This window comes from Montipora foliosa, chromosome 5 (genome assembly GCF_036669935.1).
Source record: "Montipora foliosa isolate CH-2021 chromosome 5, ASM3666993v2, whole genome shotgun sequence".
In the NCBI taxonomy this organism is placed as follows: Eukaryota; Metazoa; Cnidaria; class Anthozoa; order Scleractinia; family Acroporidae; genus Montipora; species Montipora foliosa.
In genome coordinates, this window is record NC_090873.1 from 1,989,763 (window position 1) to 2,009,140 (window position 19,378).

At 41.4% G+C, this 19,378-nt stretch overlaps 3 protein-coding genes and 1 pseudogene across 3 annotated transcripts in view; 3 read left to right on the forward strand and 1 right to left on the reverse strand.

Moving 5' to 3' along the window:
• The window catches only part of LOC138003340 (protein adenylyltransferase SelO-like), a 143,243-nt gene extending 123,902 nt beyond the window's left edge, over positions 1–19,341 (reverse strand). The window contains exons 1-2 of the mRNA XM_068849354.1: positions 19,302–19,341; positions 18,007–18,072 (exon numbers count right to left, since the gene is read on the reverse strand). The gene's annotated coding sequence lies outside the window, so the exon portion shown is untranslated. The remainder of the gene's footprint in view (positions 1–18,006; positions 18,073–19,301) is intronic.
• LOC138004585 (uncharacterized) lies at positions 194–2,745 on the forward strand (annotated as a pseudogene).
• Positions 4,491–4,955, forward strand: LOC138004586 (uncharacterized). The gene has a single exon (XM_068851139.1). The coding sequence runs from the start codon at positions 4,491–4,493 to the stop codon at positions 4,953–4,955; it is 465 nt and encodes a 154-aa protein (XP_068707240.1).
• On the forward strand, positions 7,471–8,385 carry LOC138004587 (neuropeptide FF receptor 2-like). Its single transcript, XM_068851140.1, has one exon. It carries the CDS (start codon positions 7,471–7,473, stop codon positions 8,383–8,385), a length of 915 nt encoding a protein of 304 aa, XP_068707241.1.
• Positions 19,342–19,378: the final 37 nt, after the last annotated feature.

The following is a 19,378-nucleotide window of genomic DNA, read 5'->3' on the forward strand; positions in this document are numbered from 1 at the left end:
AACCGTCTTCCGCTTGACCTCTGATAGCTTGTAAACAGACTCAAGCGTAGCTCTTTTGCGAGCACAAGAACAGCAGCGATTACCAACGCTTGAGCTCTTCAAGTTCACAGCCAAACCAATCGATTGGCCAAAGTTTATTGAAAGATTTCGTGACCAAATACACAACACGACGACACTTGCTGATTCAGATAGGATGGCCTACCTATTTCAAAACCTCGATGGTGAGGCTAAGAAAGCGGTAGAAAGTCTAGGTGTCACAGGTCATAGCTATGCAGCCGCCCTAAAGACATTGAAACGCCAGTTTGGAAATCCTAACAGTGTTGCAACAGCTTACCTAAGCAACACGCTGGACAGTACCCTTGTGTCTTCGAATAACAGACAAGGCTTGCGGGACTACTATTACCAATTGAAAGCATGTACGACGTGGTGTGCGAAGATGGGTCAGTCGGCTATACTCCAAACCCCGGAGCATCTCAGCAGAGCAACTATGCGACTACCGATGCACCTAAGAGTAAGATGGTATGAGCACATAGATGGTCGTACGAATAAGTCCAACCTGGTCGAGTTTGAAAGATGGTTGCATAAACGAGTTAACCCCTTGTTTAAAACCGAAATCAAGCATTAAATTCCATCTCCTTGCCACTGGAACAGATTTCCCCAACGAAGTCCTAGTGGAAAGCGATGCCATCACTGATCTGAAGCAAACTCCTCAGTTGCACCCCCTGGCCATGGCAACAGGGCTTCTCACGGAAGTTCGGAGAGACAGCAATGTCTCTTACAACTCAAAGCAAGGTTACGCTAACTTTCAAAATAAGGAAGCAGAAAGGAACGCTCAGTCGAATAGGACGAAGTATGTTGTTTGCATGCTGTTGCGTATTGTCCTGTGTTTAAGTCCAAGCAACTCCTTAAGCTTAAGGACGGTGGCTACTATTGTCATTGCGCATACGTTCTGCGCATCTCGAGATTTAACTCAGATTTCCTATTGGCGATGCTTATTAATACAGGGATATTTTTGCGCGGTTCAAAACTATGCGGAGAAAGTAGAACTTAGCAAGTGCTCTTGGTATCCAAAAAGAAAATTGGCGGTAACCACACATTTTTCAGAGATAGTTAAGCTTTAATTTGGAAAACAACGCCATACATTTCTTTGTATTTAAAAGCTTTTTACAAATATTGTTAATTGAGGTTACCATATACCTCCAGATCGGCAATTTTCTTCAAATTTGGATTTTTCGGTTAAAGTAATGATCGAAATGGGATCTCTAATGTAAAATAAAAATTATTCAAAAAGATTAATATTGGCGGAGAAATGGCGGTTTTACGTTTTGGCCGGAAGCAAAAATTACCCGTCCGATTGACAGTTTTAGCACTGTTTTCTCGAATCAATTTTTTCAGTCGAAGCGGGCACTTTAAGGGCTAAAACTCACAGGGAATTTGTTCAATTGCCCCCAAATTTTAACAGTGGCTAGGTTAACATATAAACAACAAACACGTGTCCGCGAATTTCTTATTTCAAAATATTTTTCTCTGATAGCGATTTTTGTACGAACACTTCACATTTTTCAATACTATTTCGAAAACGTTCTATAACTTTTCACTGTAACTGAGTATGGCAAAACACAGACACTTCTTTTTAGCGCTTTGGGTCGGGAAACGGAGGAACAAAATAAAATAGCAAAAAGCAAAATTTGCTTTGACTTGTAGCTTTGAAAAGGTGATTCGGACGCTCGCATTTAGAGGTCGTGAAAACTTCGACAATTCATTTAATTTCAAAATTCTTTATATGGTTTGATAGCCAGCTCTATTAGCTTTAATTTGATATAGGGGTATAGGTATCTACAGTTTAAACCGGACGCGCTGCATCGCTCGGACGCGAGACACCCGTGAAGGTATACGGTAAGCTTAACTATCTTCGAAAAATGCGTGATTACCCCCAATTTTCTTTTTGAATTTCAATAACACTTGTTAAGATCTGCTTTTTCCGCATATTCAGTAAACCGCGCAAAAATACCTTTGAATTAGTAGGCACCGTCCTTAAAGGAAAATCATCAGGCGAAATGCCGTCCCAGTAAAAAACGCTGTTTGAAGGAACAGTGCAGTCTACCCCACCACACACTGTTACATGAAGGTCACCAAGCACATTCAAATCCTAATTATCCAACAGACACCTACAGCAGCAAACCCAGGACATCAGTTCCTCCGCAAGAAGTTGCTTGACATTGCGGGCCTTCCCCAAGTTCCTTAACCACTGCGGAGAGTAACGTCCACCAAGTTTGTGTTCAGCCCCAACGAAAGGTCCTCCCTCAAGTCCTACCAGTTCAGATCCATAGCCAAGGAAAACTAGTCAACGTGTACGCTGTTCTCTATCCTGAAAGTGACTCAACCCTTATCAAAAGGGATTTAGCAGACCACCTACAACTCGTTGGTGAAGCCTACCAACTTAACCTGAGCACGGTTGGCAATGATGTGAGACTCAGCGTCTGAATAGAGTGAGTTTTGGTCTCTCGTCTAAAGATCATTCAGAACCAGTAATGGTGAATGGAGCGTGGGTTATTGACAAGCTTAATATCCCGTCCGTCAAACTGCCGAAAAGGGCAGCCATCGAACAGTGGAGTCATTTATCTGGTATCGACTTCTAGTTGGATCTGATATGGCCCACCTGCTGATTCACCTCGAAGTCCGCCAGTGACGAGTGTACGAGCCAATCGCCATTGAGACCCCCCTTGGGTGGACCCTCTTTGGTAACGCAACCAAAGGACTGTGTGACACAATCATGCAATGCAAACCTTCTTGCAACAATCGCAGGGCTCCCTCTGCAACAGAAAATTGAACGATTTTGGGAGGTCGACTCGTATGCGACGAAGCAAGATCCCTCAGAAGCCACCCTGTCCCTTGAAGACCAAAGAGCCCTGGTGAAGCCAGATCCCTCAGGAGCCACGCTGTCCATTGAAGACTAAAGAGCCCTGGCTGTCTTGCAGAGCAGTACAGTGAAAGAACAGGGTCACTATAAAACACTGTTGCTATGGAAAGGTGAGCCAATCATGCAAAACAGCCGTGGTAGGGCAGTTTCAAGACTCCACTCGACCGAAAGGAAGCTCAAGAAGGATCCAGAATTGACGGTGAAATACGAGAAAGTCATAAATGATTACGTCAATAGAGGTCACCCAAAAAAGATGACTCACGAAGAGGCCAAATTAACATCTTTAAGAACGTGGTACTTGCCACACCATCCAGTGCTGAACTCCAACAAACATGGCAAAGTCCGCCCGGTTTTTGACGCCGCAGTTTAAGTTTCATGGCGTTTCGTTGAATGGCCAGCTTTTGACCGGTCCTGATTTATTAAACAATTTGGTTGGAATCCTCTTGAGATTTCGTAGTGGAAGGATTGGCGTTATAGCAAATGTTCCATCAAGTTTACGTTTATGAAGAAGATAGAGAATCACTACGCTTCTTGTGGAGAGACTTAGATGAAACAAAGAAGCCGGACGAATATCATATGACAGTTCGCGTGTTTGGCTTCGTCGACTCGCCATGTTGGAGCTATGAATTTCCCAATACTAAGCGAGGTGTGTTGAGTGCCACAGTGTGTTCGATCCACTTAGCCTCGCCGCCCCGGACGTATTTAAGGCGAAACTGCTCGTTCAAGAACTTTGGAGACGTCAAATCGAGTGGGATGAAGTGCTGCCTGACGACATGCTCCAACAGTGGCAAGTTTGGAAGGGCGGTTTGAAGATTTCGTAGCCCATCGCAGTCCCTCAATGGTACGGCTTTCATCATGACGAGTGCCAAAGCGTTCAGTTACACATGTTTTCTGATGCATCTGAAATCGCTCACGGAGCCGTTGCCTACTTCCGCACGGTTATTCGTGGACAAGTCAATGTGAGCTTTGTTAGGGCCGATTTACACGGTACGACTTTGTCGCATGCGACAACGGCTTACGACAAGCGCACGACATGATTTACTATTGTTGTGTACGTCAGAAAAAATGTCGTAGCATTTTAAAACATGTTTTAAAACGCTGAGACAATCGTAAGTCATGTCGTAGGCCTGTCGTGAGCTTGTCGCATGCGACAAAATCGTATCGTGTAAATCGCGCGCTCTCATTGGCTCGCTATCTCGGATTATCAGCCGATAATCACCTCGACGGACAAAATGGCTGCCAGTAGTCGTTTTGTCATTGTAAGTGAAGATGATTTCGCGTTGAAATGTTTTTTTTTTTCTCTTTTGTGAAATAATCACATGTGTATTTATACTAAAACAATTATTCCCCTCAGGCTCGGTGATTATCGGTGAATATTCACCCCGACTTCGTCTCGGTGAATATTCACCGATAATCACTTCGCCTTCGGCGAATAATTGTTAAATATGCATGGTGGATTAGGTATAAATTCAAGTTAAGGAGCAAGGCAAGGAGACGGAGCCCGCCTCCAGTGCAGCTGACCAAGAATTTGTGCGGTGATGACCTCAAGGAAAGCTCGTTGGCCTTGTGCATGATAGCCCAAATTGAATCGTTTGAGGAAGAGTATAAAGAACTTCAAGCAAATCGAGCACTCTTGAGTAACAGTCCACAGCTCCCATTGCAACCGTTCCTTATGGAAGGAGTGATCAGAGTCGGTGGCCGACTGAACAAAGCTTGGATACCCTTTGAAGCAAAACACCACGCATTCCTCTCACCAACGCATCCTTTGACGAGATTATTGGTTCAAGACCTTCATGAGAAGCACTCCCAAGTAGGAAGGGAACACACATTGGCTCTTGTGTGCCAGCAGTACTGGATTCCACGAGTGAAATCATTCGTCAGAAAGATTGTTAATGACTGTCTTCACTGCAAAAGGAGATTAGCAAACCCAAACGTACCTCTGATGGCTTCCTTGCCCATAGAGCGAGTCGCCTTTGGTGAGCCTCCGTTCGCGAACACTGGCGTGGACTATTTCGGTCCGATAAATGTTAATTAAGAGTGGAAGAGTTGTTGAAAAGAGATGAGGATGCCTCTTTACATGTTTGACCACCCGCGCGGTCCACTAAGCACCGACTCCTTTATCATGGCTTTGAAAATATTTCCTGCAAGTAGGGGAAACCCTAACACAATACGTTCCGACAACGGATCGAATTTCATTGGAGCTAAACGGGAACTGACAGAGGCTTTGAAGTCAACAACAGATCTCTAGAGAGCTCGCTCATGAAGGGATCACATAGTACTTCAATCCCCCTTCATCCCCGCATATGGGAGGAATATTCGATTATATGGTTAAGCAAGTGAAGAGTGCATTAAAGGCTGTCATAAATGACCAAGTTCTGCCAGAAGAAACGCCCCATACAGTCCTCGTTGAGGCAGAGGCTATCGTGAATAGCCGACCACTCACCGCCGGTCAGTGATGATGTAAATGATTACGAGGCACTGACCCCAAACCACTTCCTCATTGGACGAGCATCGCCCAATAGCTCACCTGGTCTATTTGAAGAACGTGAAATTAATAGCCGCAAGAGATGGAGAACAGCCCAAGCGCTTGCTGTTATGATATGGCGACGGTGGCGCAGGGAGTACTTGCCCAATCTTTCGATTCGTTCGAAGTGAAACAAGGAACAGCAAAATCTAAAGAAAAGTGACTTAATGACGATGCTCCCCGGTCACATTGGCCCCTTGGAAGAGTTGTCAAGACCTTCCCTGGAGATGATGGTAGAGTGCGCACGGTGGAAGTCAAGACCCCTAACGGTACCTTGATGCGACCTCCCGCGAAGATATGCCTGTTAGAAGAATCTGCTTGATCATATATCGAACATATTCTTGTATTTTTTTACAAGAGGTTGAACAACCTTTACTAATCCATGATAATTACTAGTTTAATTAGTTTTGCATGGCGGACAGGATACGTACGAGTCTCCTTTATTCCTCGTTACGACGGATTTTCGTTACGCTGTTGCGCGTTGTTAACTTTTCCCTGTGAACGTCTTGACCTTTTCATGACGAACTAGTTTCGTTTCTTACTTTTCGTTTATAGACATTTTTCCTGAAAAAAAAAATTGATTGCTCTTCAAACAATCAACATTATCTTTTAGCTGCAAACTGGCTAATCAAATTTCTTTGACTTTCCTTCACGGCAGTGACTTGGTAACTTAAATTATCCTCTCCTCAAACACGGGCTTTCTTCTTGAAAGTCAATTTCAATGGGAATCATTTCTTTGCACCGATAAATAGCTAAATGGTGTGAGAGCATATTTTTCTTACAAAATGCTATGCCTTTATATATAGTCGATACGACAAAATTATATTGACATGCCTCGTTTAAACTTCTCGAACTTTTCATGTTCAAGTTGGTTATTTTCTTTGTTATACTAAGGCAATTGATAAAATTCATCGTTCTTCAAGCAGTTTTTTATTTGCTGACAACAGCCTCGATCATCTTTACTGGAGTTTCCGGGGACTCAGTGATCATCACATAAAGTATCTACTCAAACAAAGGGTTTCTACAAAGTAACTTCGACAATAGACCAATTTCGATATATTAAAATTCAGTCCTAAACAAAAGACATCATCTCGAGGCTCTGGGGAATAAAGTCATACAAATCCTTATATTTATTCCCCAGAGCCTCGAGATGATGTCTTTTGTTTGAGACTGAATTTTAATATATCGAAATTGGTCTATTGGTAAATCAGTGTGCGAAATCTCTTTATATTGCATATGGGACGATTTAGGTTTGAAGAATGAATTGATGTTGTAAAATTCCTGCCTAAAATTAATTTCGGAATTTTCTCAGCATGTCACGAAAGAACGCCTCAAAAATAACTGCCTGAATGAATGTTTTAAGTGCTCATACTGAAGACTGACAAATAAGGTACTACCTTTAGCCCTAACGCCATCGTCTCGGGACGGCCATTTTAGCTTCTAACAAGGAAGACGAACAATTTAACTCCTGATAGAGTAGGGGATACACGAATGACCAGAAAAATGTCACATAGGAAAAATGGAAATGGAGGAGGAAATACGAAAAAAGGAGGAAATAATTGACACTTCATAGATACTTTCTCTTCAAAGTGCTTTTTGCCTAGTCAGCCCTAGACCCGAGTTTAATTTTAAATTATCACATCAGTACGTTTTCCTGCCTTTCGTTGCTTTCCTTGTAAAGTGAAAAATCCCGCAAAGGCACGGCCATTTCTGCCACTCTTTTCCGTATTAAATGCATGTGACTGGAGCGAAAGAACGTGGCATATGCAATGGCGAGAGCTCTTCCCACACTGATTTACTTTCAATCAAATTAACTCCATGTCTTACTGAGTGCTTTAGTTCATTGATTTTACGAGATTTGCATTCATTGAATTAAAGAAATAACTTAGTGATGATCCAATGAAATACAGATCCAGATCTCGGCAAATAAACTAGATGATATAATGACCCTTTGCTAAATGATCGCATTTTCGAGAACTAACGTATTAAGAAGGAGGAAACCTATCTTGTTGTATACTAGGATATAATGGCGGACTACGGTAACCTGGGATTCGCTCTATTTGTCATCACCATTCCCCTTTTCATCGTCGGAATACTTGGAAATGTGCTGGTTATCAGAATCGTTCACAAAACACCAGAAATGCAATCAGTCACGAACTATCTCTTAGCAAACTTGGCGGTCAGTGATATAATCACCATTTTCCATACATGGCCTTCCATGTTGCTGGAAAGAAACGTCGTTTTAAAGGAATTTGATTGTAGGTGGATGGCGTTCGGTTTTACTGTCAGCGTTTCCTCCTTTACCTTAATGGTTCTAGCAGTTGAAAGATATCATGCTTTGCTAAAGCCGTTTAAAATTGGCTTACGCTTAAAACAAGAAAATGTGAAAAGAGCTATCGCAATTATTTGGATCTCAAGCGTTCTTATTTTCCTGCCGAATGCGATCATGGAGTCGAAATGGAGTGAAGTTGTCCATTTCTGCTTTCCATCAAGCAAAGCGTACTTTTTTGCATCGTTTTCAATCATCATGTATATTCCATTAGTGGTTTTTCTTTATTGCTACGGATCCCTGATCAAAGGACTCTACTTTGGCAACAAAATTTGTGCTTCGCTCGCAGACAGACAAGAAGACAGAGCTTGTGAAAAGAAGAAACTTGTGATAACATTTATGCTAGCAACTGCAGGCTTTGTAATCGGTTATGGACCAGTTGTTACCTCTTACACCCTTGCTGTTATCGGAGCTACTCATGGAAATTACTCTTCTGTCGTTGTACCCATTTTAGAATTTAATTACTTCTGTAGCTTGTGTCTGAATCCTGTTTTGTATGCTTTTCGCAGTATGAACTTTCGACAAGGATTTAAACGGACAATATTTTGTCGAGATTCACAACCACAAAACGAGATGTCACGGCAGCCGTGTAGAAGGAATACCATAAGTTAATTCTTTTCGTAGAACTTCTGCTTATGTAATTGTTTTATTTCTTTTTTTATCGACTCGCGAGGCGATAACTTTCTGTCACTTGACCGCTGTTGAATGGTCTGCTGAGCTCCACCGAGGCTGCTATTTAACAATTAGACCCGTAGCCCTTGAGGGCGAAGGGTCTAATTGTTTTAGTAAAGGCAATAACAAAGCTAGCAAATGCCAGTTGAAGAAATATTTATTTGGGAATAAAACGAAAGAAAGCGTCAAGCTTTTCGTTACTCAAGGACTAATCAAAATGCAGGATTTGCATATAGTCCACTAGTTGGGCGATACTAAACCTCACTAGTGGCTCAGAGGCAAATCATGACGGTTTGGGTCCTGTAACAATAATAATAATAATAATAATAATAATAATAATAATAATAATAATTTATTACAGTACAGGAGAACTCGGATTTTTCCCAGTATCCTCGAGTCTTCAATGAAAGAAAACACCTTTTCACATCTGTAGAAAAGTTTGTAGAAGCATAATTTAACTTTTTAGCAGTCGATCTTGTGAAGAAAGTAATGTCACGTTTACGAAAATGTTAAGTATCCTAGATCAGGGCATTTTGTTCGAATCAGGAACTGGACAGATCCAAGTTAATAAATTTAAGGTAAATACACATACGCTCCTCAGTTTCATGTCAATCAGTAGAAAGCCACAATAACTGGACATTCTTCCCAAAAGACTAACAAATATCGTAGGCATATCTAGCAAGTTGTAACGAAGAAAGACGAGATAAACGTGGAAGGGCAAAGAGAAGAAAGAGCCACTTGAACCATGTGCGAGGAATGTAAATACAACTATTTGAGGCTAGAGACTAAAGAAAAGCCAGCAAGCGGCAAGATAAACGATAAACTAAACATATGAGTTACTCGCGATCGGCTTGTACCTGTCTTATTCTCCTGATTATCGAGGGGCTTCAGAGTCCAATGTAATCATGTCTTCGTCCAATAAATAACACAGAATAAAGACAAAAGAAATGGTCGGTTTGTCGCTTTTGAATCTTCCTTCTGACTCAATCAAGTAAATTCAATTAGAAGTACATATCTCTTTATAGACCCTATGCAAAAATGGCTGCCTTTAAATTATTCTTTTGTTCATATTCAAAATAGCCCAACTAACCTCGTTTTTGAGACAAAAATTCTAAAGAATTTGTTATCCTGAACGAGGATATTATTTTGCTCATATTCAAAATAGCCAAACTAACCTCGTTTTTGAGACAAAAATTCTAAAGAATTTGTTATCCTGAACGAGGTTAGTTGGGCTATTTTGAATATGAACAAAAGAATAATTTAAAGGCAGCCATTTTTGCATAGGGTCTATTATTAACTTTTCAAGAAGGATTACTAGTGGGTGTTGGGCAATTTCTGCTTAGGATAAATTTCAAATTGTTTTCAACTGTTTTATTAACTTTTCTCTACTAGTTATTCCTATGGATTTTTCGAGAATATTTCTTCCTTGGAGATGAGTAAACTGAGATATCAAGGCTTAAGATACGTAGCAATTAGCATTTTCAACTCACTGAACTTTTCAAAAGGTACTCCTTTAGACAGTTTTTCCCGACAATCTATTATTATGAACAAAGAAAGACCTTTTAGATCAGACCAGCCACCTCGAAATGTTAACTGGCACTAAGGCGCAAAAAAAAAAGAACGGTTCGCAGTCGACCACTCATCCCGTCAACTGCCACATTCCACCTTGTCACCCACAAAGGGAACACGTAAGATAGCATTGCACTTGCTTGAACTCAGTGCCCGTCTGGGAAAACTGGGTTGTTGTTTCTTATTTTACCTCACACAATGCCAACTAGTTCGCCTTCGCCTACAGACGTTCGAGTGGACGTGCACTCAGTACCGTTGGAGATAGCGCCTAAAGACACTCGAAACGCAACGCAAAGCGACAAGGATGGGACTAAGGTTATAAGTGAGTGCCGTCAAGAAGACATTGCGAGCGTTCAAATTAACCCTTACAAAACACTATGGAGAAAGGGTTTTCCCAGATGGCGAAATCACTTTCGAGCATGTTGACACAAACGCTTGAGAATTAATGTCTGTGAGGAGGAGGTTATTGAGGGTGATACAAACGACTGTAATCTGTCAAACCCCTCTCAACGAGAAAATCAAGATCGTGATCATCGAACGAGCGCATGGATGTTAACGTTGATCCTTCGGTCAATGACCTGTTGTCCGACGTGGAAGAACGTAACACCGGCAAACAATCCAAGGCCGCCGAATCTACCGGGGACTTCCTCGAAACTGTATAAAATGATCTAAAGTCGGAGGAAACAGGACCTCCCGTTCATAAAGAACTCACTAAAATTGGGACGCGTCTTGTACGCGACGGCCTGCTGGAAGACCCGGCTTGAAGAAAAGTTCAACAAACACCGCAAACGGAAAACTGTTAAGATTTGACTAAAGTTCGGGTAATCAGCTGATTTGGAACAATCTCAGGCCGGCCATTAGGTCGCAAACTGGAACAATTAAGAAATTGAAACCAGTCACAGATCTTAGACTATATGTTGTAACCACCTTTAAGGGGTATTTGACTAACCACTGTTATGTTTAAACGATACGATCCCATGTCAAGATGTACCTTAAGTCGTTGGGTAAACTTTGTATTACAAGGTTCAGGCATTAATCTGAGCATTTTTATGCCTCATAGTACTAGGGTAGCCTCAACCTCAAAGGCTAACTTGAAAGATGTCCCCCCAGCAGATATTTTTCTTGAAGCCGGATGGAAATTAGAGACCACTTTCGCTAAGTTCAATGACAAAAAGATGGTGGAAGACATTTTTGCCAATACAGTGTTGCAGTAATGTTTCATTTGAATGTAGAAATGCAACTGCCTTTGAAGTCTCCCGCGTCCCCCCCTGCGGGTGACAAGGTGGAATTCAAAAGTTGAACGCGACTAACCGGAAGTTAAAGTTCGACTGGAATTCCATCTTCTCACCATACACAGAGAGAATGCGTGCCCTCCCTTGAACTCAGCCCTCAATCCTTGCTACGATGCACATGAATAGTGCCTCAAAGCCTGAGTTTACGCAAGCGCAATACTGTCTCACATAATCGCTCTGTGTATGGTGACAAGACGCAAGCCAGTCGAACTTCAACTTCCGCTAAGACTTGTTCAACTCATTCCGGTGAAAGATACAAAAAAGTTCTAAATGCCGTTTGTCTTATTGATACTTTCTCCTCAAAGTGCTTTTTTCCTTGTCAGCCCTAGACCCGAGTTTAATTTAATTTTGTCACATTAATACGTTTTCCTGTACATGTCTTTGGTTGCTTACATTATAAAGTGACAAACTCCCTAAAAGCAAGACCTTTTCTGCCAAAAGTTGGCACTCTTTTCAGTGTTAAATGTGATTGGAACGAAGAAACGTCACATGTGCAATGTAAAGAGCTCTTCCCACACTGATTCACTTTCAATCGAATTTATCTTAGAGCCGAGAAACCCCATCTCTTAGTTGATACTTTTAGTTCATTAATTCGTCAAGATCTGCATTCATTGCTTCAAAGAAAACTAACTAAGGGATGATCAAGCGAAAGAGATGTAAATACATAACTAATTCAGGGCTCGAAATTAACAAAAAAAATCCAGTCGCAATTTGCGACAAGATGCGAAAATTTAGTCGCAATTTCGCAAATTTTAGTCGCAAAAATCGCCGCGCTGCATTGTATTGTCAGCATTTTTGGGAAAAAAATATGAGCCCGCAATACATGTGTGTAAAGAAACCGCTGAAAATGGCGAATGATCGAAGGAATGGAGCTGTGCACGTAGCATCGCAGCTAAATTACTCTACAATTACGCTATCTTCAGAGAAAATTCACAGCGAGAAACAAAATAATTTTGTCGTTTATTTATTTTAGCAAAAGTAGCAGCAAAGTGGCAACTGCTAACCCTTTTGTTTCGAAAGAGCGAAGGTGACAACAAGTCGCGAAGTTGCGACTTCTCCAGATATTTTAGTCGCAAAGAGAAAAATTAAGTCGCAAATGCGACCGTATTGGTCGCAATTTCGAGCCCTGTAATTGAAAAACGATCCATTTTAACGGAACACATCTGTTCTAGTTGTCGCAAAGAACTGTAAACTCGGATTTATTAAACTAGATAATTAAAATGAACTTTTGCCCTTTGATCTCATTTTTAAGAAGAGAGCTAACGTATTTTGGAGGAGATCGAACGATCTTTACTAATCCAAGATTATAATTAGTTTAAGGAGTATTCCATGGCGGCCAGGATACAACTCTCCGCGATTCCTCGTTACTAAAACATTTCGTTACCCTGTTACGCGTTGTTTTAACAACATTCACCTAATTGAACTTCTTGAACTTTTCATGATATAAACTAGCTACTATTAAGTTTCCGTTTTTCAAATAGTCAAAATTATGTTTTTGCTGCCAACTGGCTCATCGAATAATCTTTGAGTTTCCTTCACGGCAGTGACTTGATAACTTAAACTATCCCCCCATCAAACACGACTTTCAAGTAAATTTGAATGGGAATCATTTCTTTGCGCCAATAAATAGCGACATGTTATAAGGGCATATTTTTCTTACAAAAAGCTATATGCTTTTTGTCGATGTGACAATATTATTTTGAATTGTCCCCATTAAACTTCTCGAACATTTCATGATCAAGTCGAAAATAATTTTCTTAGTTTAATAAGGCAATTGTTTTGCGCATGATAAATTCGTAGTTTTTAAAGCAGTTTTTAATTTGCTTTAAGCAGGCTCTCTTGATCATCTTTACTAAAGTTTCCCCGGAATCATAAGTGATGATTTCCCAAAGTATCTCCTCAAACACAGGGTGCTCCAAAGTAACTTCGACAATTGGTAAATTTGTGTGGGAAAATCTCTTTAAATTACATATGTGACGTTTAGAAGTTTTTAAGAATGAATTGATGTAGAAAATTTTCTGCTTAGAATAAATTTCGAATTTTTTCAGCGTCTCAGAAATGGACTCCTTGAGCAAAAGTAACTGAATGATATGTTTGACGTGACCATACGACAAATAAGATTCTACCTTTTGTTTCAACGCCGTCATTTCCGTACGGCCATTTTAACTTCTTACAGGGTAGGGGAACAATTTCACTCCTGAAAGAGTAAGAGATAGACGAATGACCAGAAAGAAAATGTCAACTGGGGAAAAAAATTGACACAAATGACGATCACGAGGAAAAACGAGACTTTCGTTGGTAAAATAATTGCAGATTCTGCAAAGAAAATCCATGCTTTACTTAATCAGAAAAGCTTTAAAGATGACAAATCCATTAAAGGCACCGCCTTTTTTCTGCGAAAAATTGGCACTCTTTTGCCTGTTAAATGTGAAACGCGGCATATGCAACGGAAAGAGCTCTTCCCACACCGATTTACTTTCAATCAAATTAACCTCCGAGAAACCCTTTTAGTTTAGTGATTCGTCAAGATCTGCATTCATTGAATTAAAGAACTAACTTAGCATGACCAGAAACCCATAAGGGTTGAAACGTGTAACGCGCGTTCACAGCTTCCGAATATTCAGTCCAGTTAATTTCGCGCGAGAACATTGGTGGTATTGCGTCACGGTGTTCTTGCGACCTGATTGGTTGAATGTTCAGCTTCTCTCTTGTTGTTCCAAATATGGTACTTAGCAAATTGAATATGCAGAAGCTTGTTTCCCAGCACACAAGGGGCCGTTACACGTTTCAACCCTTGTGGGTTTCTGGCATGACCCAATGAAACATCTGTTACAGATCTCGGCAAATAACCTCAAAGGATTTTTAAATAAACTAAATTATAAAATGACCTTTTACTGAATGATCGCATTTTCGAGATGAGAGCTAAAGTATTCAGAAAGAAGGAAGGAAAACCTATCTTGATGTAATAGAATGTAATGGCGGACTATGGTAACCTGGGATTCATTCTCTTTGTTGCCACCATTCCATTTTTCATCGTCGGAATAATTGGAAATGTGCTGGTTATCAGAATCGTTCACAAAACACCAGAAATGCATTCAGTCACGAACTATCTCTTAGCAAACTTGGCTGTCAGTGATGTAATCAACACTTTCAGTATATGGAGTTTCATGTTGCCGGGAAGAAACGTCGTTTTAATGGAGTTCGATTGTAGGTTGATGGCGTTCGGTTTTTCCATCCCTGCTACATCCATTACTTTAATGGTTCTAGCAGTTGAAAGATATCATGCTTTGCTGAAGCCGTTTAAAATTGGCTTACGCTTAAAACAAGAGAATGTGAAAAGAGCTATCGCAATTATTTGGATCTCAAGCGTACTTACTTCCTTGCCGATCGCGATCATGGAATCGAAATGGAATGAAGTTGTCAATTTCTGCCTTCCATCCAGCAAAGTGCTATTTTTCGTATGGACTGGAGTGGTCGTTTACATTCCCTTAGCAGTTTTCCTTTATTGTTATGGATCCCTCATCAAAGGACTCTATTTTGCCAACACAATTTGTGCTTCGCTCGCAGACAGACCCGAAGACAGAGCTTACGAAAAAAAGAAACTTGTGATAACTTTTATGTTGGCAACTGTAGGTTTTATCGCCGGTTACGGACCATCTGTTGTTGTTCATACACTTGTTATTACTGGAGCTATTCATGAAAATTTTTCTTCTGTCCTTTTGCCCATTATGGAATTTAATTTCTTCTGTACCTTAAGCCTAAACCCTATTTTATATGCTTCACGGAGTGCAAACTTTCGACAAGGATTTAAACGCACGATATTCTGTCGAAATCCACAACCAGAGAACGAGACGTTACATCAGCCGTGATAAATAAAGGAAATGTTATAAGGTTTGCCCTTAGAAATCCCGCTCGCATGACTGTTTTTATTGCGCCACTCTGAAACTGGAAGGCCGATAACTTTCTTTTACCTACCCCTCTGTCTGCCGAACCCAGTTTATCGGCTTTGGTGCTACGACTCTCTTACGATTCCGAACACGTAATTGGAATGTCATTCGTTCTACTTTTCAGGAGCAGTCGGATTTTTCCGAGTATGCCCAAGTTGACATCGAACAACGAGTCTCTTTACATTCGTAAAAAGATCTATCCTAATATACAGTACTTCGAGTTAAGGAACAAGACGTAAGTCGTGTTTATACGAATATTGTTAATATCCTAGAGGATTCCGTTTAAGTGAGGAATTGGACACACCCAATAAAAATAAAATAAATAATTATATAAGTAAACGCTTTTCAATTTCATATATATTTAACGTACAACAGTTACAATATACATCTATATCTCTATATCCTTTCGACGAAAGTTGCTCCTAAACACTATCATAACGAACTATAAAAGGGGTCGCCTTATGCTTTGCCTTTGTTCGAATTCACTCGAGCTGAGTACACGAACAAGGTGGACACTCAGCCTCCTCGAGGACCTCCCACCCAACATCGACCCGTCCAACCTCGATGAGGACATCACCAACACGCTACGCATCGCGGCGGACAAGACAATCTCAACAATCGACGACGTATAGCACGGTGATCTTTGGACCGATAATGAACTTGTTAACTTGGTTCAATATTCCACCAAAATCAGTGGCGCAGCCCAACTTCGCGACCACCAGGAAACGTATTAGCCAATAACAAAAACACCATAATACTCTTTTGTTTGTCTCACCAAAATTTTGCATGAGCATTGTTTTATTTTCTCTTGGGACTTATAATGGTCTCAAGAGAAACTGGAAACAATGCTTATGGAAATTTTTGGAGGGACAAACAAAGAGTATTATGGTATTTTTGATATTGACTAATAGACCAAAAATTCTGCCCTAAACAAAAGGCATCATCTCGAGGCTCTGGTTAATATATATAAGGATTTGTATGAGTTTATTGCCCAGAGCAACGAGATGATACCAAAAACGCACGTGCTGGTGAAACCAATACCGCTGAGCAGGCTCGTCAAACCGAGAAAGAGTTCGCCCTCGCACGAAAGTTGATCGCACGAGTCAAAAAATCAGCATCAAGCGAGAAAAGCGCGAGGAGCACTTCAAGAACCACTTCAAGAAGCGCCACTTGCCAATGCCACCTGAAATCGCCGACCCACAAATTATCGAAGGCTTGCAACCACATTAAGTCCTATCTATAAATGAGTCACTACCGTCAGCGTCTGAGATTCGGTCCATTCTCAACCACTTAAAAATGGCAAGAGCGTCACAGACAAGCTGCCAACAGACTCAACAAAGTTTCTCAGTAAAATACTGCAACAGCGACGCCATGGTTGAGTGGCTGAATTGCTACATTCAATCTGGCATGATCGCAAAATCCCGACCACATGGAAGCACAGCCAGATCACCTGTCTATATCAGAAGGGCTGCAAGGCGGACCCGGCCAACTACAGGGCGCTTTGTGTGGGTGCCAATATGAGTCGAATCTTGCCTCAATTACTTGTCCAACGCCTCAATACAGCCTACGAGACACACTTCGCCTACAATCAGTTCGGGTTTCGGCAGAAAAAATGAACAACAGATGCACTATCAGTGGAAGAAATTTGAGGGCCCTCTGATGGCATTATACATCGATCCAAAGGCGGCGTATGGCTGGATCCAACGAAATCTGTTACGTGCGGTGCTTCGGGCGCGAACACAAGCACAATTTTGATTGATATTTTGGAGGAATTGTACACGAACACCTCAGCTAATATCGCTGGATTGAAGTTTTAATTTCCGATGGAGGTTGGCTGAAGACAACGGGGGGCAAGAGTCTCCTCCCTGTTTCAAATATTATTTTGATTGGGTGCTCAAGGTGGCAACAGCGGAGATCAACTAGGCGTTTCCAAACGGCTTTGGAGTCCAGTATCAATATCAAATTCCAACGCATCGTACAAATCATGAATAGCGCGCGAAACCGGGTGGTGGCATGACGGGCATTCAAGTGATAAACTGAATCCTGTATGCTGATGACCTAGCTGTACTGTACCGATCCTGACGACTGCAGGCAACTCCTCGAAATCCTCGGCAACGATATCTCCACCGAGGACCAGTCAAGTTTAATACACGGAGCTTCGAGTCTCAGGAGCGCCTGGTAAGTTTTACCAGCTCGCAAACGTACTCGCAGACAGACAAGTGTCCATGGCAAGCAAGTGTCAGGGAGAGGCTAGTATACGGTACTCAAGCTTGCTTGCCAAAGGAGGCAGAAATGCGCAAACTTGACGTATGTTGGTACCGTTTACTACGACGAATGATCCGCGGCGGGCACAGGCGACGATCACAGAAAGAGGGTGATTTCGTATTGAAATATTCGAAACCGGATTGCTAGCAACTGGTAGGCACACCACCACTGCGGGACTTCATAACAGAGCAATGCCTTCGATACACGGCACAGGAGTGTAGGCCCGACAACAACAATCTCGTCAAATGCATGCTATTTGCTAAACCGAATAAAAAGTACTATCGTGACCCTTGGTGCAAAATATCTTCAGGTGTCCACTCAACAAGCTCAACGAGTCACGCAAAACAAGGAGGAATTCGCCAGGCTTCTTAAGCGAAATCTCAATTTTAAATTCTAGTCTGACCCGAAGATAGCAAGCGCGCCTAATCGGGGACAATAACTGTACTGTACAACTGATGGACCTTCTGGCTCGTAAGCAGAGACTTTACCTTTTACTGTACAACTGGTAATCCAAGATGGTGATTCACAAACAGCAACAAAGAGAGACGGAACCTCTAAAAGATAATTTACATCGTGAGATAAAGGGACTGGGTATCAAAAAAAGGAACGACAGATAACATATCGTACCGTATTTAATTTATGAACACATTGCCATTAGGGGCTTTTTTTTATTTGCACAAATTACCGCTGAGCTCTGTATGCGACTACGGTTGAGTGACATATCATCCGCGTGTGCCTAAGGCATAGTCTGCCTCGCAGCCGTTTTTTGGATGTCACGCAACGTTACTTTTGGGGGAACGTTGCGTGACATCCAAAAAACGGCTGCGAGGGAGACTACCTAAGGCACCGCGCCTTTAAAAGTGCGTCCAGCTACTCTTCTTAAAGGTCGAAGGGGTAGTTTCTAAAGAAACTGTGGTGCTGCGTCGGTGGGGAAGTAGTATACAAAAATTTGGTTTTATCAACGGAGTTGATAATGTAAATTGGCCACCGTACAGAAATTCTAAAAGCTGACGTTTCGAGCGTTAGCCCTTCGTCTGACGAAGGGCTAACGCTCGAAACGTCAGCTTTTAGAATTTCTGTACGGTGGCCAATTTACATTATCAACTCCGTTGATAAAACCAAATTTTTGTATTCTTAAAGGTCGCTCGAGTTGGGCCGCTTTCTGTAGATTTAGATTTCGAGTTTGTAAGATTCGAATTCGTTATAAATTAACACCTATGGAGCTCCTACTTGTTGTTGTTAACCTCTTATTTCATTCTTAGATAACTCTACATTTTCTTTCATATCCAATGTTTCCTACAACTTTGTTGTATACTTTCAAGCAAACTTACAACGTGATTTTATTCCCATTCTTTTTATTTTTTTGAATCTTTGTTGTCAGGTACCGAGGAACCGAACGCACGTTACTACAAATGTTCGAAAATTCTTGATCTCAAATCGTCTTCCGAACAGATATTTTCCGAAAATTGACGTTGGGTGCCCCTGATCCTTTAAACAAAAGATAGGACCAATCCGACTCGAAACACTAACGACCAATTCACCCTTCACTTAACAAACTTCCGCGAAAAAGGAACGAAGGGCTCCCGAAATCTCCCATTTTTGGAGAAGAAAAGATGAGAATTCTGCGTTCGACTGAAGTTGGCCTCGCATCGGTGAGCTGTTTGGTCTTGTGAACAGAGCAAAATACTTAAACCTCGTTTCGAATGTGTTTTAGCCCAACAAAGCTGTCTCTCAACATTATTTTGTGGGAAGGTGGACTTGTAAACGGTCTATAAAAGCATACCTTTCACAAGAGCAGCAAACTTATTGATGCTACTTGTCACTGAGCTTACGTCTTTTCTTTTGGCTTACTTAGTTTCA

Bases quoted from the DNA above. Each gene is read 5' to 3' on its own strand.
- LOC138004586 (XM_068851139.1), top strand. From the start codon at position 4,491: ATGATAGCCCAAATTGAATCGTTTGAGGAAGAGTATAAAGAACTTCAA.
- LOC138004587 (XM_068851140.1), top strand. From the start codon at position 7,471: ATGGCGGACTACGGTAACCTGGGATTCGCTCTATTTGTCATCACCATT.